At 42.2% G+C, this 25,999-nt stretch overlaps 1 protein-coding gene across 1 annotated transcript in view; it reads right to left on the bottom strand.

The window, feature by feature from the left end:
- Positions 1–25,999, bottom strand: part of acer3 (alkaline ceramidase 3) — a 202,090-nt gene that overhangs the window by 25,514 nt on the left and 150,577 nt on the right. The window contains exons 7-8 of the mRNA XM_072576842.1: positions 7,182–7,240; positions 992–1,093 (exon numbers count right to left, since the gene is read on the bottom strand). Of these exons, the coding sequence (XP_072432943.1) occupies positions 992–1,093; positions 7,182–7,240 (161 nt within the window). The remainder of the gene's footprint in view (positions 1–991; positions 1,094–7,181; positions 7,241–25,999) is intronic.

Raw genomic sequence — 25,999 nt, 5'->3', positions numbered from 1 at the left:
AGTTTTACACATAATACTTCAGGTGTGGTCTCACAAAAGACCTGTACAATTGGAGCAAGTCCTCTTTATTTTAGACTCAGAGTCATTTGTACCCTGTTCATTTTCAGACTTAGTAGCAGTTAGCTATAACTGAGTGATTAGCTAGGCGATTTCAGAAGGCATTTAAGAGTCACCAACATAGCTGCGGATCTAGTGTAACGTGTAGACCTCATTAGTTGAGGATGGCAGGCTTTCCTTTCCTAAAGGATATCAATGAAGCAGATATTTTTTTTAAAAAATGACAATTGACAATGGTTTCTTTGGCACCATTAGACTAGCTTTTAATTTCAGATTTATGAATTGAATTAAAATATGTCATGGCAGGTTTTGATACACTGTCCTCAGAAAAGTTGCCTGGGTCTCTGGATTGCTAGCTCAGTGACTTATGTTGTTGATAGTCCTAATTTTACCATGAATATTTAGGGAATACATTTAAAATTCAATTTTGTTTCTTGATGGATACTTAGTCCTGTAATTCTACTTGGAGCAGCTTCACCCTGCACCAATGCCAACCTTAATCTCTGAATGTTTTATACTCACACTGGATATGAAAGATTAGAAACAATGTCTCTTACTCAGCTCGATTTGATAAAAACCAACTTGCCTCATCGGAACAGGTTAAAGCAAAATCTAACAGAACGAAAATCAAGGGCAAAGAGGTAGGTTTTAAGGAGTGCCTTGAAAGAAAAGATACACCTTGAGATGAAGGGGAAGTTTAGGGACAACATTCCAAGGATTAAGATCCAAACAGCCGAAATCATGACCGCCAATGCTGGAGCAATCAAAACCAGGCACACTCAAGTGCCAGGTTTATGACATACCTATGTGTGAAACAGAATACCGACCTTTGGGGGGGCACAGAGATTTCAGAAGAAAGAGAGGGGTGAGAACATGGAGGGATTTGAAAATGAGGATGAAAATTTTAAAGTCAATTGAAAGAGATAAACCTTACCTTAAATTATTGCAGAAGATATTGTCTACATTCCATAGGATGAAGCCCATCAGAAATACGCCTAATGATGTGTAGGCAAGGGGCCTCAGCCAAGGGTAAACCCTGGAAAAAATGTTTTAAAAAGGTCATTAAGTTGTTGAACCTACATCCATATAGCACCTTTCATGCTCTTTGAGTGTTCAAAGTATTTTATTGCTAGTACTTTTAGATCATTAGATGTGGGAACCAAACCACTTGTCTTCTACAAATTGTGAATAAACAAATGATTTTAAAAAGTGCCCTGATTGGTGCCGGTTAAAGTAACAAGTTCAAATTAAACTACTTATTACACTACTATATGAAACTGGTAGATAACTGTCTCATAACGAAAGAACTAGCTTTGTTCACTTCTTCAAGGCATAGATATTGGAACTGGGTTGACATGTCATAATATCCACAAATCTTATGGATGTCTCTCAATGCCACATCAGTTCCAACAGAAGCAAAATTTTCAAACAGTGCCGTAAAACCTCTATTAGATTTTAGGATCATAGAGGTCAGAAAACTTGTATAAATTGATAGTGTCATCAACAAACTTCAAACAAATCTTCTCTTCATAGCAATAGAATGCTCTAATGAAATGTAATCATTTTTATGAATTTAAATCTCACTCTTCTAACAACAGAAAACAACGTGCAACCAAGATTTGAAGATCATGAAATCTGATATCATTTCAAGGGAGAAGATACAATGTAAAACTAAAATCCTCTAGAAACTTTACACCACATACAGCAGTAAATCCCATATTATATAAGGACATGCTGACTGCATTTCAAAAATTTTGTTTTAACTAGAACAACAACAAAATATTAATGATTTCGATCACAGATACCACAAAGGAACATTTGTCTAATTTGTCTTTCAGTGATGAGCTTCTCAAGCCCAAAGCTAACATTAAACTCTGCAGGAACTATATGCCTGTGGAATGACCCTGTTTTTATCGCTCCCACACTAGATTGAAACATAGAAAAAAGTGCTCTAAAGATCACAAATGTGGGAGAATAGCAGCCAAAGTTCAAGATGACCGAATTACATTTATATTCAAAACAAACAAAAAGAAAAACAAACACACATCACAAGAAATAATATTTTTGAAACTGTGCTCAGTAATGCATGTTGTCCCTTTAATGCTTTAACTCCCTATGATTTACTTCCCTGTTTACCTTGCTTTTTCTAAGCTCTTTTTAATCCATATCCCTTGGTTATTCAAATCTGAGCAGCCCTGGAAAGTGAACGTATCTAATGAATTAGAAAAGTGCAGCAAGCCTAAAGGAGTTTGGTTGAATTAGATCCTGTGTAGTCGATAATAAGTTATTAAAAATATATATTATCTACAGAACAAGAGATTAGAATGCAGATCATTTTTTTCCATTAAAGAGTTTCCTTAGTGATTCTATATTGCTTGTTGATTAAAGCCACATCACGTGTGATTTTTGCTATTTTGCAAATGTACAATGCAGTGTTTTACACATATGTGATTTGTCAATTTGCTGGCAATATAAATGTCCGAATGGTAGACAAGTGAATCCCGATATCTGACAGCAAACTAACTTAGTAAACCCCATAAACCCAAGACTCAATCTTCTCATATCGGCACAGGCCTTCAACCAAAGGTAAAGGTAAAACTGCCATAGTCATACTAGATCATAGATTACTCTCTCATTAGAGACACAGCTGGTGGTAATGATTTAACCTGAGGGTCACCATGCCTCAGGTGAGGGGAGGAATTCAGACGGTTAAGTTCTTCGTGGTAATCTCAGCCAGTGTGGGAATTGAACCCACAATATCGGCATCACAAAGTGGCCATCCAGCCAACAGACCCACATCCTTCAACAAAATGAACCTGATTAGTAGTCAAAATGTTAATTGTACAACAGAATTAATCAAATTCATTATTTTACTGCTAAAAAAAAATTGGTAAAGCTTGTCATCTTGTACTCCAGGACAATTCGTATCAAATGTCAAAGTAAAGAGAAAACAAAACATTTGCACTTTGTGAGAAGGGAGGGCCGATTGATTGGCAAACTAGGCTCTAATTTGCCTAATGTAATGGTAAAAGCACCAGTTAAAATTGACTGACTGTTAACTGTCATTTTAAACTAGGCAGATTGGCTGGTTACTGGATTAGTGGTGCTGGAAGAGCACAGCAGTTCAGGCAGCATCCAAGGAGCTTCGAAATCGACGTTTCGGGCAAAAGTCCTTCATCAGGAATAAAGGCAGTGAGCCTGAAGCGTGGAGAGATAAGCTAGAGGAGGGTGGGGATCGGGAGAAAGTAGCATAGAGTATAATGGGTGAGTGGGGGAGGGGGATGCAGGTGATAGGTCAGGGAGGAGAGGGTGGAGTGGATAGGTGGAAAAGGAGATAAGCAGGTAGGACAAGTCCGGACAAGTCATGGGGACAATGCTGAGCTGGAAGTTTAGAACTAGGGTGAGGTGGGGGAAGGGGAAATGAGGAAACTGTTGAAGTCCACATTGAGCTGGTTACTCAGGGCAATGCCTTGACCAATGAATCAGAGACTGGTCACACCCATTTTACTGAGCAGAAACAGGTGAAAAACAGAGCCTTGTGCACCAATATTTGTAGTTAGAAAAGTGTGTCAAATTGTGAATTGCTTTAGAGTGCCCAAATAAAATCTTTGACAAAGTATACAGATTTTCAGCAAAACTCAAGTCTTGAATTGCCGAACAACCATTTTTTATATTACTCTTGTATGGTGTTACTAGTGTATTAACAAAGGCACAACTCTTATAAAGCAGAACTATGCAGTTTTAAAAAGACCTATCACAAAGTATATCCTCTGTGTCCTCCTAGGTCAGGCAGAAGTTAGTTTGTCCATTGGCCAACCTTCAGGTCAAGTGGAGGTCAGACTAACCAGGTTCATTTTGACCACATACCAGGTTCATTCTCAAGTGAGATTCAAATAGTCAACTGGACAAAAACAAACCAGTTTAATTTAGAATACTCTAACGGAGAAGGCTGCGGATGCACAAACAATGGGTATATTCAACTGAGAAGTGGCAGATGGAGTTTAATTCAGATAAAGGCGAGGTGCCGCATTTTGGAAAAGCGAACCAGAGCAGGACTTATACACTTAATGGTAAGGTCCTAGGGAGTGTTGCTGAACAAAGAGATCTTGGAGTGCAGGTTCATAGTTCTTTGAAATTAGAGTTGTAGGTAGATAGGATAGTGAAGAAGGCATTTGATATGCTTTCCCTTATTGGTCAGACCACTGAGTATAGGAGTTAGAAGGTTGTGTTGTGGCTGTACAGGTAATTGGTTAGGCCACTTTTGGAATATTGTGTGCAATTCTAATCTCCTTTCTATCATAAGGATATTGTGAACCTTGAAAGGGTTCAGAAAAGATTACAAGGATGCTGTCAGGGTTGGAGGATCTGAGCTATAGGGAGAGGCTGAATAGGCTGTGGCTGTGTTCCCTGAAGTGTTGGAGACTGAGGGGTGACCTTATAGAGGTTTAGAAGATCATGAGGGGCATGGACAGGGTGAACAGACAAGATATTTCCCTAGGGTCAGGGAGTCTAAAACTAGAGGGTATAAAATGTAAAAGGGACCTAAGGGGCAACTTTTTAACACAAAAGGTGGTGTGTGCATGGAATGAGCTGCCAGAGGAAGTGGTGGAGGCTAGTACAATTACAGTATTTAAAAAGGCATCTGGATGGGTATATGAATAGGAAAAGTTTGAGGGATATGGGCCAACTGCTGGCAAATGGGACTAGATTAGGTTAGGATATCTGATCGGCATCAGTGAGTTGGACAGAATGGTCTATTTCCATGCAGTACATCTCTCTGACTCTCATAGATAATTGAGCATTAAATGAAGGAGGGTGAGTGAGAGAGGCCCCAGCATCAATGGCAGTCACCTCGAGCAGCTGTGAGAGCAGGAACATGCAGCCTGAGCCGACAGGTGGCGATAGTGGGAGCCGGCAGCCTGAGGCAGCGGCAGGAGCAGGAACAGGCAGCTCAGGGCAGCGCCTGTGGCAAGGTAGAGTCTGGATTGGGGAACATTGAGCCCGTATGAGGAGTGCAAGCCCAGCATGTTTAGATGCTTATGGACTGTGGTATTGAACTGTTGAGCGTGTTTCTATGTTTTCTACTTTTTAGTAAGAAAGACTGTCATGGTTAACTTTTTAAAGATTGTTTCCTTTAGTTTTCTGCTTTGTACCAAGAATCTGTTCTAGGTACCTTTGTATGGGCGGCACGGTGGCTCAATGGTTAGTACTGCTGCCTCACAGTGCCAGAAACCCAGGTTCGATTCCAGCCTCAGACAACTATCTGTGCAGTTTGCACATTGTCTCAGCGTCTGCTGGGTCTCCTCTGGGTGCCTTGCTTTCCTCCCACAGTCCAAAGATGGGCAGGTTAGGTGAATTGGCCATGCTAAATTGCCCACAGTGTTCAGGGATGTGTAGGTTAGTTGCATTAGTCATGGAAAATATAGAGTAATAGGGTTGGGGAATGGGTCTGGGTGGGTTACTCTTCGTAGGGTCAGAATGGACTTGTTGGGTCAAATGGCCTGTTTCCACACTGTAGGGATTCTATGATGATTTGTACCCAAGATGGTGCTGTAAGTGGTGACTTGTCAACTTCTCACTGTATTCACTGATAATAAACCTCATCCAATTCAATTCAATAGAGTGGGAAAGTAGAGTCAAGGAAGACGTTCAGCTAACTGAATACTGGAGAAAGTATAGGATATCCCAGCTCCTGCACCGTCTATTCCCTCATGGGATGTGGACATCATCAGCTGAACTCATTCCAGGCTTTTGAACATAAACACTGAAGGAATGGCAACATTTCTCTAAGTCAGGATGGTGAGTAACTTGAAGGGAAGTTTGCAGGTGACAGTCAAAAGATTAAAAAGAAATTAAAAGTAATTTGCTCATGTCATAATTACTTGATTGTAAAAGCAACTATAGATTTAAGAAAAACAATGAAAAAGTCAATTTTTCCAATATATGCCTCAGATTGATATGTAGGCTATTTTATGAAAATCTAAATCACAAGGTGAAAGTGCAACATAATTTGCACATCAGGTATGATGCCTGACCTATGACAGATGTAACAGTTTGAAGTACAATTCTATTACAAAATAAGCTGATAATACTCTGCCAATAATTGATTTACAACCAGAGAGTGATAAAAATCCTGGTATCACATCACAACATTGTGCAGTACAAATAACCTTTACAAATTTGGACTAGAGTCATACAGTCACAGATGTACAGCACAGAAACACACCCTTCGGTCCAACCTGTCCATGCCGACCAGATATCCCAATCCAATCTAGTCCCACCTGCCAGCACCCGGCCCATATCCCTCCAAACCCTTCCTATTCATATACCCATCCAAATGCCTTTTAAATGTTGCAATTGTACCAGCCTCCACCACTTCCTCTGGCAACTCATCCCATACACACACCACCCTCTGTGTGAAAACATTGTCCCTTAGGTCTGTTTTATATCTTTCCCCTCTCACCCTAAACTTATGCCCTCTAGTTCTGGACTCCCCCACCTCAGGGAAGAGACTTTGTCTATTTATCCTATCCCTGCCCCTCATGATTTTATAAACCTCTATAAGGTCACCCTCAGCCTCCAACACTCGAGGGAAAACAGCCCTAGCCTATTCAACCTCTCCCTATAACTCAAATCCTCCAATCCTGGCAACATCCTTGTAAATCTTTTCTGAACCCTTTCAAGTTTCATAGTATCTTTCCAATAGGAAGGAGACCAGAATTGCACGCCATATTCAAAATGTGGCCTAACCAATGTCCTGTACATCCGCAAGGTGACCTCCTAACTCCTGTACTCAATGCTCTGACCAATAAAGGAAAGCCACCTTCACTATCTTATCTACCTGAAACTCCACTTTCAAGGAGCTATGAACCTATGAACCAAGGTCTCTTTGTTCAGCAACAGTCCCTAGGACCTTACCATTAAGTGCATAAGTCCGGCTAAGATTTGCTTTCCCAAAATGCAGCACCGCACAATTATTTAAATTAAACTCCATCTGCCACTTCTTAGCCCATTGGCCCATCTGACCAAGATCGCATTGTAACCGGAGGTAACCTTCTTTGATGTCCACTTCAGTTTTAAAATCCAAGGTTTAATAAGTTGTGTAATGTTTGAATACTACTTACCATGTGACAACATATACTGATCGTAGGACTAAACAGCCGACTAGGAAGCCATACATAACCTGCAAAGAGGAAAGAAAATGAAATACTAAGTTCAAATGGACACAGTAAATCTGATAGCTTTAAAGACTTTGCAATCATTGTTACCTTAGCACTTGGGAAAATATTCATGCATTTCTATTAAACAATTTTGACAAACATTTATAATCACTACACTTGTATTAGTGTTGGATATGCTATCAGCCTGCTTGAATCAGTGGTTGGCTGAAAGAAAACAGATTTAAGCTTCATATTTTTCATCTTTATTACAAATATGAAAATGACAAATTTATTTACACAATATATTAAGTTTATTTTGGCAAAGAATACCTGTTTTGCTTCAGAAGTGTAATGCACCATCCAAGGAATTTTAACTTGTGGTTAGAATTCAAATGGAAGATTACTGAACAATTCAGAGTACAAAACCAAACTCAAACCAAGCTTAGCATGTCAGGGTTTACAATGTTAAAGCCCCTCCTTGATTCTTACTGGCAATGCAAACCTTACTTTTCCTATATTCGCTGAGCTAATGCATGAGTCTCTCTCCAGATGTTCTTTGAGTGGGAAACATTCCAGTGTAACATCAATTTTAAATGGAAATTACTATGAAGTCCCTTTCGTATTCTTTGCACATCATGTATAGTACATAATGATTTTGCAGCACTTGGAGGAGAGCAGATTTAGGACAGAGTGGAGGAAAACTTCTTCACCCAAAGAGTTGTGAATCTGTGGAATTTCTAGCCCAGTGAAGCAGATGAGGCTACCCTGTTGAATGTTTTTAAGGCAAAGATAAAGAGAGTTTTGAACAGTAAAGGAATTAAGAGTTATGGTGAGTAGGTGGATAAATGGAACTAAGTTCACAAGAAGATCAGCCATGATTTTATTGAATGGTGGAACAGGCTTGTGGGGCCAGATGGCCTACTCCTGCTCCTGCTCCTGTTTATGCTATGTTCTTATGCTCACTTGTATGAATTTTTGGTACTGAATTCCCAATAGCCAAAAACAAGTAATTTTATGTGCTGATTGTGTGGACCTTAAAGGCAGCTCTTATAACCTATTTGTGCACTTAAATATCAGTAGTCCCAAAAACTAGGAAAAATCAATAACAATTTCATCAATACAAATACAAAGACTCATGCTAAAAAGACGAGGTGACAAATAGAAGCTCACCCCGGTCTGGTCAGTTAGTAGGCAAAAACACTGTCCAACTTTGTACTAAACACCGATGAGTAGACTGTCATGGGATTTATAACTTGTAAAAAGTGCTGATCTTTGCTTAGGCAACACACAGCAGCATCACTAGGCCCACTTAGTCCCTCCCAAGCAATAGCAGGGAGGAAATAAAATCAATCATGATTCCCAGACTTATAGGAAACCTTTGTCATTAGAACCCTGCCCAATACAATTCAGAGTCTTGGGGAGGAGAAGTGAATAAAAAAATGCCAGTGAATAACCATAGAATACAAAGTTGAGTGGCCAAGAGATAGTAAGGTCTACAGATGCTGGAAGCCAGAGTCAACAGATATGAAGCTGGAAAAGCACAGCAGGTTAGACAGCATCTGAAGAGCAGAAAAGTCAACGTTTCGGGCTGAAACCCTGTGTCAGGGCTGATGAAGAGTTTCAGCCGGAAACGTTGACTTTCCTGCTCCTCGATACTGTCTGACCTGATGTGCTTTTCTGCTTCACATCTATTGAGTGACCAGGTCACTCTGTATACAGAAATAGGTGATCAATTGCACAAAGGTGCCACATAAACATCCACAAAAATGACAAAAGAAACAATAGTCCCCCTGACAATAATCCCATTGTCCTCAGACCTCCCAGCAAATTAAAATATTAATTCATGCTGCATCACAGATTATGAGGATTTTCATCTTAGCAATTAAGGCTAGCCAAATAAAGTCTACACGCACACATTGACAACAGGCTCATTTTTGGAAATCTTTACAGCTCCATGATAGTCACAAATATTGCTTTTCAGTAAACATTAGGGTAGAACTAGGCTCTGCCCAACTGTGGTCTGAATTAAAAATAGTATTGAACGGACATTAGTACGAGTTAGGCAATTCTATGTTTAAATCTTTTGGAAGCAACAGTGAGATCAGATGAGTAGAGAAATGTAATTAACCCTAAATTTAAGTTAGACATTGAGTATGAAAAATCAAATACTTAGAATTTAGAAAAAACAATAATATCATGATGGATACGAGGATTGGCATACATTTGAACACAACAGCTCATGACATTCAGCCCCTTCAACATGTTCTCGGTTATTCAACGAGGCTGGGGGTGATTTGATCATGGTCTTAACTCTATTTTTCTGCCTGCCCCCAATATCATTGTGGATCTAAAACTAACTCAGCCTTGAATATATTCAATGTTTCACTGCTCACAAAGGAAAGAGAGTTCAAAAGCCTGGTAACCTCCAGAGGGAAAACAAAACCTCCTTACCTTGATTTAAGTTGAAGGCTCATTATTTTTAAACGTTAAATGGTACCCACCCTGTTCGAGATTTCCCCACGAGGGAAAACATCCACTTGGTATCTACCCTGTCAATTCCCCTCAGGGAATTACAATAAGACTACTTCTTATTCTTCTAAACAGCTATGAGATGAGCATTTTGGGAGGTCTTGCATTATGAATCCTTAACGCAAATAAGCTTAACTGATGTGACATTAAAACAGTTTCTGCATCTGAAATTCAGGACAGGGTTTATTTAGTATGATTGGCATCCCAATGACTTGTGGAAAGCACCACTCAAGCCAAAAGTTTTTATTGTTGAGCAAAAATTATTTCCAAGTACCCCAACTTGCTTCACCCTGTCAGATGTGAAACCCTAACTACTTTAGCTTTATATGAGTTGAAAAGTGTGGAACTGGAAAAGCACAGCAGGTCAGGCAGCATCTGAGGAGCAGGACAGTCAACGGTCGGGCATAAGCCCTTCATCAGGAGCTCTGCTGCTCCACGGATGCTGCCTGAATGGCTGTGCTTTTCCAACACCACACTTTTCAACTCTGATCTGCAGTCCTCACCTTTTTCCTAGCTTAATATGTTACAGTGTAAAATCTTCTATCCAGATACAACCCATGTTTGGAGGAACAGAGTACAAAATTGTACTACTGGATGACTTTCTACAGCTCAAGTGGACATTGTATGAAAACTACATGCAACTCTCCTCAAAAGTGCTGGAGTAGAGAAGATAGGTCAGAACTCAGATTTTGGCAAAGCACCAGCTTTGTAAACTTTAATCTGAAAGTTACTGATGAACAAGTCACAGAAAGCTATAACCATAGCCAGAGTTGTCTTTATCCCCTCCTCCTGGCTCTGTACTGATTAGGAATACATTTCCCAAACATACTCTTTCATTGGAAACTTTGCAACCATGCCTTCAAATGCTGTGAATGCCTTACAGAAGGCTGAACTCATTTTCAATTTGGCAGTGCCTGTGAAAAATGTGCTTCCAGCATTCTGATTGTGGTGACCTCTTCTGCTGCAGCATACAAAATTATTTAATTATTTCTGTTGATTTTGGCATGTGGTAAGGGACAGGGTATGGGTTAGAAGTTGAATGGGGGTTAAACTAAGGGGACTCCAAAAGTTTACGGCTAGTCATTTCCAAGCAGATTAGAGATGCTCCATATATACAAAATTACTTCATTCTAATGTAGAGGATTATACAACCTATTAACATAGTTTCAGATAAAATCCATTGATGATATTTGTACTTTTATTCCTTTTCCTATGCTCCTCTACTACTTAAGATGCTAACTCTTACAAGTTTATGGTTCTATTTATGTTGCCAGTTCTCCAGTATCTGCCCTGATTTACCATTTCACCCTCAGCAAACATGCCAAAGTTCAATTCTAATGGATGAAGATACCTAAGAGTCACAGGCCAATAACCAGAAAGTAAAATTCTGAATAATTACTCAACCACATCCTCCCAAGAGGTTCACTGAAGGCAACTGCAACATTGCAATTTGCTTCAAATCTCACAGCACAAACTTACTCAGTTTTCATGTGCATCCTAAATAGAATCACACTTTGCCCTTTCAGGGCAAAGAGGTAATTCGTTCAAGTATTAAGAGCACGATCTGTATCGTGAAATCTTTCCTCAGTTTACAACTGATGTACAGCAATGAAAACCACTTGAACTTTTCCCCAGCACTTATGTATATACATTGCAGCTGTGAGTGGAGAAGATAAGGTTAATTCTGTAACATGTGCAATCACACAAATTAAATACCAAGGTAAATGCCTCAATAACTAGATATCAGGTTTCTTTTTATAAAAGATAAAACCTTTGAATCAAGGCATATCTAGTAAGGTCAACATTTGTTGCATAGCTCTAACTGTCAGGATAATAAAAGCAAGATACTGGGATGCTGCAAATCTGAAAAAAATATAGAAAATACAGAGAAAACTCAGCAGTCTGGCAGTATCTTTAGATAGAGGAACTGAGTGCACATAGCTGAAAGTCCAATATTACATCTTCAGAACAGAAATGTTAAAGATCAGACTCAACTTTAATGGTCATGTGCTTTTTGATGCTTCAGAAGTGAATGAAAATTCACATCAAGCAGATTGATATGGGTCTGGAGTTATGTACAGGCTAGACAGGACAAAGACAATCTGTCTCCTTCCTCACAGGACATTACTAAACAGATAAATAAAACAAAGAACAGCAGATGTTAGAAATCTGAAGGGTCACTGAACTTGAAACTTTAACTCTGCTTTCTCGCCACAGACATTACTGAACAGGTTGGCTTTTTATGACTAACAGCCTTACAATCACCTTCCCCAAAAGCACTTTAAGATTTTAAATGCAGACTTCAAATACTCAGATTGTGGCATTTAAACTCCCAACCTCTGGATTACGAGCCATGCAGCATTCCCACTACATTAACATATCCCTTCAATGAATACTGTATGTAATTAGGATGATGCAAGAGATGCCTTAGACACGGGAGATGGAGTCTCACCGACATTACTGCCAACTAGCCGCAAATTGAAGATGACCTACCTTACATCTGGATTCCTCAAGAGTCAAGCATGGTATATGCATGTTGAAGTTTTATTCTTGATAAATAAAGGCTAGCCACAACATTGTGATTTCACTGTTGATAATTTTAACAAAGATTTAAAAGGATATGGGTATTGCTGGTCAAGTCAGCCTTTGCTGTGCATCCCCAAATTGCCCTCAAGATGATGGCCTTTGTAAGCTGCTGTGGTTCACTAGATGTAGGCCCATCCAGGTGCCAATAAGAAGGGAGTTAGGAATACGTATCAATGGATCAAAGTGCGTTTTACAGAATCTGTTGTATGCCAGGCAATTTGACTTTGAAATCAATCTACATGTTACAAATATATACAAATTGTTCAAACTGCTTTTTACAGAACCTACTGCAAGGCAACATAATCTCCCGCTAACAACATCTTGGAGGTTGCTATTGACCAGAAATTAAACTGGACTCACCATATAAATACTGCGCCTGTAAGAACAAATCAGAGATTAGGCATATTGCAACAAGTAACTCACCTCCTGACTCACTAAAGTCTGTCCACCATCCACAAGGCACAAGTCAGGAATGTGATGTCCCTATTTGCCTGGATGAGTGCAGCTCCAACAATACTCAAAAAGCTTGATACCACCCAGGAGAAAAAGCATCCTATAGAATGGCACCACATCCACAAACATCTACTTCCTCCACCATCTGCACTCAATGACAATAGTCATCCACAAGATCCGCAAGAAATTCACTAAAACATCCTTCCACAGCACCATCAAAAACCACGTCTACTATCATCTAAAAGAACAAGAACAATAGATTCATGGGTTCACCACAACCTGAAAGTTCCCCTCCAAGCCACTCACCATCCTGACTTGGAAATATATCTCCATTCCTTCACTGTCATTCGATCAAAATCTTGGAATTCTCTCCCTAATGGCATAGTACATCTATTTACAGCACATGGACCGTATTAGTTTGAGGAGGCAGCTCAGCACCATTTTCTCCAGGGGAACTAGCTAAAGGCAATAAATGCTGGCTGAACCAGCGATGCCCACTACTGAGTTACCAAAAAAAAAAGGAGGGTTGAGGATAGGAGAATTGACTCACCCCTCCTCACCTGGTCATATTATCAGGTCAGTATCAAGTAAAGACAGTTTAGTTTAGGGACTATAACAATAAGCTCCCTCACAGTGTGCACTTCATTCCATAATTCTACATGATTACACATATACCATTACATGAAACCTCCTTTCTTCCTGAAAATGAACTGTTGGCAAGATGATGTCAATTGTAAAACAATAACTCCGCTTATGTAATAAAGAAATAAGCTGAAATTGTTCTCAATAAAATGCAATCTATTTCATATGAGTCCAATGTCTTCCTGTTTGTTAATACACACAAGATGAAATTCTAGGTGAGTCTGCCAAAACTTAGGCCTTAATAGGGAACGTAGGGAATAAATTGTTCAAACAAAGTTGGTTCCTAGGTTAAGAGCTTCCACAGTTCAGAACACGAGTTTGACACAGAGTCTTAGAGATGCACAGTCCCTTCGGTCCAACCCATCCATGCCAACCAGATATCCCAACCCAATCTAGTCCCACCTGCCAGCACCCGGCCCATATCCCTCCAAACCCTTCCTGCTCATATAACCATCCAAATGCCTTTTAAATGTTGCAATTGTACCAGCCTCCACCACTTCCTCTGGCAGCTCATTCCATACACATATCACCCTCTGCGTGATTAATTGAGAAAGTTATAGAGTAATGATATGAACAACGGTCCATATTGGGAATTGGTTAGCTCATGTAGGGTGGATCATGCAGAGATTGCATGAGAACAAAAGGATGAGGTGGAGGCTATCATAAACTCATAGTATTGTGCTAATTTTGTTTTGAGGCCGAGTGGAGGTAACTTAATGTGGTGCTCTGCCAAACCTGACCTGGGGAATGCTTAATTTGGAGTAGGGCATAGAAACACAATTGTTATGATGCAGGGGGCCATTCAGCCCATTGTGTCTGCAATCATTCTAAGCATTTTAACTTCGTGCCAATATCCTGCCTTTTCCACACAACTCCTCATGTTGTTCCTATTTATTAATGACCTCTTGGCATGCCTCAATTGAATCCACCTCCACCAAACCTCAAAGCAATGCATTCTAGACAATAACTACTCACTGAATGAAAAAGGTTTCTCACCTTGCATTTGCTGCTTTTGCAAAAGACATTAAAATCTGAGCTCTCTGGTTCATGACCCTCTTGTGAGTAGGGGGCAAAAAAAAGTTTCTCCCTCTTCCCTATACAGACACAGCATGATTTGAAAACCTGCTCAGATCTTCTCTTAGCTTTCTCATCTTCAAGAAAGAAAGAGTGTGCTATTGAGGGAGTCCAGCAAAGGTTCACCAGACTGACAGTGGGATGGCACGACTGACATAGGAGGAAAGACTGGATCGACCGGGCTTTACGAATGGTTTACGACTGCATCTATTTTCTATGCTTCTAGGTTTCCTCCAAACTAACCTTATAATTGGGATTGCTCCTCCCTGGAACCACTCTTTAAATCTCTTTAGCGCTCTCTCCAAAGCGTTCACATCCTTCCTAAACTGTGGTGTCCAGAACATTTCATTTTTAAAAAATCATTCACAGGACGAGGGCATCACTGGCAGGGTGTCTAACCCTAATTGCCCAGAGGGCAGTTAAGAATCAACCATATTGCTGAGAGTCTGGAGTCACATGCAACTCGGACCAGGCAAGGTTAGCGATTTCCTTCCCTAAATGACATTAGTGAACCAGATGGATTTTTCTGACAATTGACAATGGATTTGTGGTTACCATTAGACTCTTAGAACTATACACAATACATTTAACTGTCTTGTATACAGGTTCAACATTACCTCCCTGGTCTATGTTGCTCTTAATGAAGCCTAGAATTTTATTAAAATACAAAAACAATCTAGAATATCAATTATTTTTAAAACTGTTCTATACCTAGCCTGCCACCTTTAATGAATAATGCACACATCCACCCCAATTCACTGCCCCTTAAAATAAGGGAGTGCAATGATTTTATAATGAAACTTCATCACCGTTGCTACAATGTAGCCACATTTTTTTCACAACAAATTCAGCCATCTTCAATGGTGCACATTTACAATGCTCTGGTTAGCAACACCCAAACTCAAAATAGCTTTTAGTAAATGCTGGAAGTAACCACAAAGGATACATACATGAAAATACAGATGAGAGCAGTACTTTTGCCAATTCAGTGGAAAATCTCTAGCCATCTCCATAACAGCAACTAACTATCCATCAATCATTGAGACTTTTTGATCTTATTGCCATAGCATCAATTAATAGAAGAAATAAGCTATAATTTTTAGCAAATGGCAAACAGAATAAATTTTCTCTAATTATACAGAATTTAGAACACAGAAATAGATCACTCACCCGACTGGGCTCCGCTACTATTTATGCTCAAACAAGACTCCTCCCATCCTATTTCATATATCATCATATCAATAATTATAAACATAGATGGAAATCTTAATACCTACAGAGTACTAATTTACATAAGAGCATTAAAAACAACGAGCAGTAGGCTGTCTGGCCTTTCAAGCCTGCTCCGCCATTCAATAGAATCATGGTTGATCTTTTTGTGCACTCAGAACCACTTACATGCGCTCTCACCAGATCCCTTAATTCTGTTATTTTTCAAAGGAAATCCACCTTAGCTTTAAAAACATTTACTGGTGTAGTGTCAACTTCTTCCCTTAGCAAGGAAGTCCACAGATTAACAACCCTCTGGGTAAAGACGTTCCTTCTCAATTCAGTCCTAAATACTGCTCCTCGGATGCTGCCTGAACTGCTGTGCTCTTCCAGCACCACTAATCCAGAATCTGGTTTCCAGCATCTGCAGTCATTGTTTTTACCTAGTTGATTTTAACCCTACTGCGAATCCTCTTGCAAAGATGCCCGCCTTGAAGTAGTTTTCCTCCTCTCTCTACAAGAATCTCAGGAAGTCCCTCTCCCACTGCAATGCCCAGGTCATTTCCTCTGCCCTGAAGCTCTTCAACCATGTCCTGAAACAAACTCGCTACCACAGTCACATTTGCTTCCTCAGTGCCTGCCTCCATAACCAACTCATCCCACACGGACTCCGGACCACCTTTAAACCAGCAGAGTTCGGACCCGAACAGGACAAACAGTACAGACTACAGATTCAAAAACACCAGCAACAGTTCTCCTTCAAGATCCTCCGCTCCACGCTTGCAGCAATGCGCCGGCACCTAACCTCTCTACAGTCAGCCCTGCCTCAGCTGAGGGCCACACTCTCTCAGAATTGCAAAGGACCCACTCTGTACTACATCCTCAGGAGAATTCATACTCTCAACAAACAGTATTTCAATTCCATCTCAAACATCAAAAACTGTAAGTACAACAAACTTTTATCCACACACCTCCATAACCAGCACTCCTCAAACATTCCAGATGATTCCCCCGGCCTCTGGAACTATTTGGATGCCATTAGCCATGCGGCTGGTGCAGCTGCCGTCCCCATGCTGATTGATGATGTCACTTCCGCCCCCATCATGGCCACTCCCGCCCCCATCATGGCCACTCCCACAACTACTTCCATCCCTCAATTCCTCATGCATCACACATGACATCACTTCCACCCCTCACATCATTGCTGATGTCACACGCTCAGTGACTTCCGCCACCCCTACTGCCGTGTCTGCCACCACTTCTGCCCCCACCAGCATTCTGCTGACATGCCTCCCACAGATCCCACTGTTACTATTCATGGCCCCCAGAACCCTGCGGGGAACACCACCCCTGCTCATGACTCCACCCCCATTACCCCCACCATCACACCCACTCCAGTTACTGGCTCCACCCCCACTCCCAGCTCCACACCCACACCAGATTCCAGCTCCCAGCCCTGCCGAGTTTTCACCATCCCTCCAGACCTTCCCCTCACTGAGGACGAACAATCAGTCCTCAGCAAAGGACTCACCTTCATCCCCCTCCGTCCACGCATCAATGAATTTAATACACGCTGTGACGTCGAACACTTCTTCCGCTACCTCCGCCTCCGAGCTTACTTTCACAATCAGGACTCCCGCCCACCTTCCGAGGACCCCTTCGCCCACCTCCAACACACTGCATCCACCTGGACACCCCGCACTGGCCTATTACCTGCCCTCGACCTCTTCATTTCCAACTGCCACCGGGACATTAACATCCTCAACCTGTCTACCCACCTCCCCCACTCCAACCTCTCACCCTCACAACGCGCAGCCCTCCAATCCCTCTGCTCCAATCCCAACCTCACCATCAAGCCAGCAGATAAAGGGGGCACAGTAGTAGCCTGGCGCACTGACCTCTACACTGCTGAAGCCAAATGCCAACTCAAGGACACCTCTTCCTACTGCTCCCTCGACCATGACCCCACCCCCCATCACCAAACCATCATCTCCCAGACCATACAGAACCTCATCATCTCAGGAGATCTCCCACCCACAACTTCCAACCTCATAGTCCGGGAACCCTGCACTGCCAGGTTCTACCTCCTTCCCAAGATCCACAAGTCTGACCACCCTGGCCGACCCATTGTCTCAGCATGCTCCTGCCCCACAGAACTCATCTCTACCTACCTCGACAAAGTCTATCCCCCATAGTTCAGGAACTCCCCACATACGTTCAAGACACCACCCACGCCCTCCACCTCCTACAAGACTTCAGTTTCCCCGGCCCCCAACGCCTCATCTTCACCATGGATATCCAATCCCTCTACACCTCCATCCGCCATGACCAGGGCCTCCAAGCCCTCCGTTTTTTCCTCTCCCAATGTCCCCAACAGTACCCTTCTACCGACACTCTCATTCGTTTGGCCGAACTGGTCCTCACCCTTAACAATTTCTCCTTTGAATCCTCCCACTTCCTCCAGACCAAAGGGGTGGCCATGGGCACACGTATGGGCCTCAGCTATCCCTGTCTCTTTGTTGGCTACGTAGAACAGTTGATCTTCCATAATTACACCGGCACCACTCCCCACCTCTTCCTCCCCTACATTGATGACTGCATTGGCGCCACCTCGTGCTCCCGCGAGGAGGTTGAGCAATTCATCAACTTCACCAACACATTCCACCCTGACCTTAAATTTATCTGGACTATCTCTGACACCTCCCTCCCCTTCCTGGACCTCTCCATCTCCATTAATGACGACCAACTTGACACTGACATTTTTTTTTTACAAACCCACCGACTCCCATAGCTACCTGGATTACACCTCTTCCCACCCTACCTCTTGCAAAAATGCCATCCCGTATTCCCAATTCCTCTGCCTCCGCCGGATCTGCTCCCAGGAGGACCAGTTCCATTACAGAACACACCAGATGGCCTCCTTCTTTAGAGACCGCAATTTCCCTTCCCACGTGGTTAAAGATGCCCTCCAACGCATCTCGTCCACATCCCGTACCTCCACTCTCAGACCCCACTCCTCCAACCGTAACAAGGACAGAACGCCCCTGGTGCTCACCTTCCACCCTACCAACCTTCGCATAAACCAAATCATCCGCCAACATTTTCGCCACCTCCAAAAAGATCCCACCACCAGGGATATATTTCTTTCCCCACCCCTTTCCGCCTTCCGCAAAGACCGTTCCCTCCGTGACTACCTGGTCAGGTCCACGCCCCCCTACAACCCACCCTCCCATCCTAGCACCTCCCCCTGCCACTGCAGGAATTGCAAAACCTGCGCCCACACCTCCTCCCCCACCTCCATCCAAGGCCCTTAAGGAGCCTTCCACATCCAAAGTTTTACCTGCACATCCACTAATATCATTTATTGTATCCATTGCTCCCGATGCAGTCTCCTCTACATTGGGGAGATTGGACGCCTCCTAGCACAGCGTTTTAGGGAACATCTCCGGTACACCCGCACCAATCAACCACACCACCCTGTGGCCCAATATTTCAACTCCCCCTCCCACTCTGCCGAGGACATGGAGGTCCTGGGCCTCCTTCACCGTCGCTCCCTCATCACCAGACGCCTGGAGGAAGAACGCCTCATCTTCCGCCTCTGAACACTTCAACCCCAGGGCATCAATGTGGACCTTCAACAGCTTCCTCATTTCTCCTTCCCCCACCTCACCCTAGTTCCAATCTTCCAGCTCAGCACTGTCCCCATGACTTGTCCGGACTTGTCCTACCTGCCTATCTTCTTTTCCACCTATTCACTCCACCCTCCTCCCTCACCTATTACCTTCATCTCCTCCCCCACTCACCTATTGAACTCTATACTACTTTCTCCCCACCCGCACCCTCCTCTCGCTTATCTCTCCATGCTCCAGGCTCTCTACCTTTATTCCTGATGAAGGGCTTTTGCCAGAAACGTTGATTTCGAAGCTCCTTGGATGCTGCCTGAACTGCTGTGCTCTTCCAGCACCACTAATCCAGAACCTAAATCTGTTCCCTCTAACCTTGAGGCTATGCCCTCTTGTCTTTGCTTCATCTGCCAGTGGAAACATCCTCTCCACTTCTATCTTATCCATCCCCTTCATAATTTTTTTCTGTTTCTCTAAGATCTCCCCTCATTTTTCTGAACTCCAATGAATATAATCCCAATCTACTCCATGTCTCCTTATAAGATAACCCCCTCAACTCCAGAATCAACCTCGTGAACCTCCTCTGCATCCCCTCCAGTGCCAGTACATCCTTTCTCAAGTAAGGAAACCAAAACTGCACACAGTAGTCCAGCTGTGGCCTCACCAACACCTTGTATAGCTGCAACATTACTTGTCTGCTTTTAAACCTTCTACGATTCATGCACAAAGACACCCAGGTCCCTCTGCATAGCAGCGTGCTGCAACTTTAGCCCTTTTTACTGTTATTCCTACCAAAATGTATGAATCATATTTATTAACATTGTATTCCATCTGCCAGATCTTTGCCCAGTCGTTCAATGTATCTATGTTCATCTGCAAAATTTCACAGTCTTCTGCATACTTCGCTCTGCCACGCATCTTCATGTCATCTGCAAACTTTGACACACCACACAGTCCCCAACTCCAAATCATCTATATAAATCATAAATAATTGAGGTCCTAACACTGATCCTGAGGCATACCAGTATTCACTGATTGCCAGCCTCAATGGCACTCATTTAGAGTCAGAGATGTACAGCACAAAAACAGACTGTAGTGAGATTTGTACCTCAGGTTGAGGTTTTGGATGTAGGTTTGCTCGCTGAGCTTGAAGGTTCATTTCCAGACATTCGTCACCCTACTAGGTAACATCTTCACCTGAGGCCCACTGAAGAGGTTACCTAGTAGGGTGACGAAACGTCTGGAAATGAACCTTCAAGCTCAGCGAACAAATCTACATCCAAAACAGAAACAGACCCTTCAGTCCAAATTGTCCATGCTGACCAGAGATCCTAACCTAATCTCGTCCCACTTGCCAGCACCTGGCCCATACCCTTCCTATTCATATACCCATCCAAATGCCTTTTAAATGTTGCAATTGTACTAGACTTCACCACTTCCTTTGGCAGCTCATTCCGTGCACAAACTACCCTGAGTGAAAAAGCTGCACCCTAGGTCTCTTTTACATCTTTCCCCTCTCGCTCTAAATCTATTCCCTCTAATCCTGGACTCTCCCACCTCAGGGAAGAGGTCTATTTATCCTATCCATGTCCCTCATGATTTTATAAGCCCTCAGCCGCTGACACTCCAGGGAAAACAATCCCAGCCTATTCAACCTCTCCCTATAGCTCAAATCCTCCAATCCTGGCAACATCCTTGTAAATCTTTTCTGAACCCTTTCAAGTTTCACAGCATCCTCCCGATAGGAAGGAGACCAGAACTGCACACAATATTCCAACAGTGGCCTACCCAACATCCTGTACAGCTGCAACAATGACCTCCTGACTCCTGTACTCAACAAACTGACCAATTAAGGAAAGTATACCAAAGTCTTCACTAACCTATCTACCTGCAACTCTATCCCCACTCTTTGCTTCCTGTTAGTCAACCAATCCTCCATCCATGCTAATACTCTACCCCTAATGCCAAGCATCCTTGTCTTATGCAGCAGCCTCTTATGTGGCACATTATCAAAGGCCTTTTGGAAACCTTGGTACACCACATCCACTGGATCCCCTTTGTCCCCCATGCTCAAACTGTGTTCATAGAATTCCAAATGATTTGTCAAGCATGAATCCAAGCTGCATCTGTCCAATGGGATGATTTCTATCAAGATACCCTACTATTTCTTCCTTGATAATAGACTCAAGCATCTTCTCCACACCACAGAGGTTAAGCTAACTGGTCTATAATTCTCCATCTTCTGTCTACCTCCCATTTTAAACAGTGGTGTCACATTTCTTGTTTTCCAATTTGCTGGGACTGCCCCAGAGTCCAATGAGTTTTGGAAAATTACCACCAGTGCACCTGCTATTTCTCCCACCACCTGTTTTAGTACCCTGGGGTTCATTCCATCAAGGCCAGGAGACTTATCTATCGTTTGCTCCATTAGCTTGCCCAACACTAGCTCTTCCGTAATAATGATTGTTTTCAGGTCCTCACCTATCTTCGACTCTTTGTCAATTACTAGCATGTTAGCATCCTCCACTGTGAAGACCAATAAAAAAATACCTGTTCAATGCGTCGGCCATTTCATTATATGCCCCTTCTCATCTTCGAAAGGACCAACATTTACTTTAGCCATTCTTTTTCGTTTTATATACTTATAGAAACTTTTGCTATCTTTCTTTATAATCTGTGCTAATTTTTTTTCTCATCTTCTATGTTACTTTTCTTTATAGCTCTTTTTGTGGCTTTCTGTTGACCTTGAAAGTTTCCCCAATCTTCTAGTTTCATGCTGTTTTTGACCACTTTGATAGCCTCCCTTATTTACTTAGGCACCCATGGCAGATTACTCCTTTTCTTACAGTCCTTCCTTTTCACTAGGATATACTTGTGCTGAGCACTTTGAAAAATTTCTTTGTAAGTCCTCCACTGATTGTCAACTGTCCCTAAAATCTTTATTTGATATCATACTTATCAGTATAATGCAGATTTGCAGCAGTCCAGATTTTTCAAGTTATTTTTCTACCTTGAGGTTGCTAAGTGTCATATAATCATAGAGATGTACAGCACAGAAACTGACCCTTCAGTTCAACACGTCCATGCCGACCAGATAACCCAACCCAATCTAGTCCCACCTGCCAGCACCTGGCCCACATCCTGGTACACCCTTCCTATTCATACAAGTGGATCCGTAGTGTAATAGATATAGCAGGTACAAGCCATTCGACTTCACTGCGGGTTTCCTGATGACTATTATCTCTCAGCCTCTCTAAGCTGTAGATCATTAGGGGAATGAAAATAGTTGAAACGGATAATGGTGACTAGGTTGCCAATTTGCAAACTGTTTTCAAATCCCTTAATGGCTTTTCCCCTTCCTAATTATGGAAAGATCTCAAGCCCTATTAATCTTCTAGGATCCCCACATTTCTCAAATCTTTCACGAATCCATGATTTCCGTTGCTCTGTTGGTAGTCTATGCTTGTCTGCCGAGTACAAAATTTCTGGAATTTCCTTCCTAAATTTCTCCTCCAAGACACTTTTAAATTCCTATCCCTTTAATTAATCTTTTGGTCATCTATCTTAACGCTTTTTCACTACGTAAATTTTGCTATATCATGGGAAACTTTGTTTGACAATGCTCTTATTAAAACATTCCAAAAAGTTTCAAATGTTAAAAGTATCACACTCATTTCACAAGCCCGTGAACCAATGGAGGGATAGACATTTTTGCTTTAAATATAAAATGCCAACATGGCAATGGATTAACTAATGTCTGAACATGCTTCCGGAAAGATCTTAAAATATAAGTGACTGGGTGGGGTTCCCTTCCACAATTGGGCATATGAAGACAAAATTCAGCTGTGGAATTCATTCCTTCGCTTATTTACAGACTTACACAAAACTCAAAATCAATGGACTTCCAGAGTTAACTGTCTCCAAGCTAAATACTTAACACCACAAAGCTGGTATAGATGTGAATAACCTATCCATTTCTATTCATTTTGCATTAACTTCCATTCTACAAGGGGAGAGAGTACCCCAACTTAACATCATTTTTCTTCTCCTCAGAAGACAAATCACAACAGATAACCAAAGCAACTGGACAATGTGAACATACATAGACCACCGATTAAGTACAGAAAGAATTCAATACCATAAACGCACTTTGCAAACAGAAATGTTTGATCCATTATTCTAAACCATTTATAGCTGTGCTGGAAAGAAAATCAATTTTCAAAGTTGCTACTTTGCATCATGTGGATTGTTGGCACTTAACTTTGGTGAGCTACATTCCTTGCAAACAGAATCGCCACCACCTCCACCCCTTCAAAATTGGAAAAAGCAAGCTCCAAATGTGATATATTTACAAGTACTGGAGTTGCTAAATAGCAGTACCAATGTAAATGTCAAACTCACACCACACATTTGAGCTGAGCAATCTCAATTCTAGAAATCTGCTCAGATTTGCCTCCGCTGCATGGAACCTGAAATGTCTCCATCACTTGGGATCAGTGTGCTCTTAACCTGATTGTCTGCCGGCCAGACAAATCAGGTATTGCAGCAAGTGTGTGGCTGCTATTTTGTACATTGCTCTGATACCTGTGTGACATGTCCTATGCTTCATATATAAGTATCAGAGCAAGTTACCTTGGTCTAGTGACTCAATGTCAAGGACACTCTTTGTGGTGCAGAGCTTGAGTCTCTACCCCTGGACTGAAAGACTGGTTCAAGTCCCACCTGCACCAGAAGAGTGTAATTAGAAAAAATAGGTTAAATTAGAAAAAAGGATGCAAATAGATGATGCCAAACAGCGCTGATGTGAAAACACAACCCTGCCTTACTTCACAAATAAAACAAAGAACAGTCGAACCTGGAGATCCGTAACAAAAATCAAAATTGCTGAAAATACTCTGCAAGTCTGGAGCATCTATGGAGAGAAAGCTATGGAGTTAATGTTCCAAGTCCAGCTGCCTTTCTCCAGTTTCTCTCCACAGATACTGTCAGACTGGCTGGGTTTTTCCAGCACTTTTGATTTCTGTTTGTGTTTTACTTCACTTTCCTCCAGGAAGGAGTCTGTTGAAGAAGATTTCTCCTTTCATTTCACAATGAAACGATTCACGATCTGAAGTGGCTCGATTTGACTTATGCATGATTAATGTTAATGAAAAGACACAGTGGAATTTCTTTTTAACCAAGTCAGTTTTTGGAAACCACATGGTTCCAGATAATTGTTGGTTTTGGTAGTTTGAACTCACTTCAGGGAAAACTGTTTTAGGACTGGGCTTTATGGCTGTTCTATTTGGCCAATATATAGGCTTAGTGTTTGATTTTGAATTGAAGAAAATGTGTCATAGAACAATTAGCTCATGTTTCTGAAACACTTGCTAACAGGTCAGGGTAAAACTCGATTGCGCTTTTGGAAGGTCGGCTGAAATAACTTCTCAATATTGGCCTTTTCTGAACAAGATGTGCCTCCCCAGACACCTATGCATTATTAGTCCATAAGACCATAAGACATAGGTGTGGAAGCAAGGCCATTCGGCTCATCGAGTCCACTCCGCCATTTAATCATGGCTGATGGGCATTTCAACTCCACTTACCCGCATTCTCCCCGTAGCCCTTAATTCCTTGTGACATCAAGAATTTATCAATCTCTGCCTTGAAGACATTTAGCGTCCCAGCCTCCACTGCACTCTGCAGCAATGAATTCCACAGGCCCACCACTCTCTGGCTGAAGAAATGTCTCCGCATTTCTGTTCTGAATTGACCCCCCTCTAATTTTAAGGCTGTGCCCATGGGTCCTAGTCTCCCCATCTACCGAAAACAATTTCTTAGCGTCCACTCTTTCCAAGCCAGGTATTATCTTGTAAGTCTCTATTAGATCTCCCCTTAACCTTCTAAACTCCAATGAGTACAATCCCAGGATCCTCAGCCGTTCCTCGTATGTTAGACCTACCATTCCAGGGATCATCCGTGTGAATCTCCGCTGGACACGCTCCAGTACCAGTATGTCCCTCCTGAGGTGTGGGGCCCAAACCTGGACACAGTACTCCAAACGGTGCCTAACCGGAGCTTTATAAAGTCTCAGTAGCACACTGCTGCTTTTATATTCCAACCCTCTTGAGATAAATGACAACATTGCATGCTTAATCACGGACTCAACCTGCATGTTTACCTGAAGAGAATCCTCGACTAGCACTCCCAGATCCCTTTGTACTTTGGCTTTATGAATTTTCTCACCGTTTAGAAAGTAGTCCATGCTTGTATTCTTTTTTCCAAAGTGCAAGACCTCGCATTTGCTCACTTTGAATTCCATCAGCCATTTCCTGGACCACTCTCCCAAACTGTCGAGATCCTTCTGCAGCCTCCCCACTTCCTCAGTACTACCTGCTTGTCCACCTAACTTCGTATCATCAACAAACTTCGCTAGAATGCCCCCAGTCCCTTCATCCAGATCATTAATATATAATGTGAACAGCTGCGGCCCAAATATTGAACCCTGTGGGAAACCGCTTGTCACCGGCTGCCATTCCGAAAAAGAACCTCTTAACCCAACTCTCTGCCTTCTGTTAGACAGCCAATCCTCAATCCATACCAGTACCTCACCTCGAACACCATGGGCCCTCACCTTGCTCAGCAGCCTCCCGTTGGCACCTTATCAAAGGCCTTTTGGAAGTCTAG

The sequence above is a fragment of the Chiloscyllium punctatum genome, chromosome 9, assembly GCF_047496795.1.
Source record: "Chiloscyllium punctatum isolate Juve2018m chromosome 9, sChiPun1.3, whole genome shotgun sequence".
In the NCBI taxonomy this organism is placed as follows: Eukaryota; Metazoa; Chordata; class Chondrichthyes; order Orectolobiformes; family Hemiscylliidae; genus Chiloscyllium; species Chiloscyllium punctatum.
Note: the sequence above shows the minus strand (reverse complement) of the source record. Positions and strands in the feature narration are given on the sequence as shown.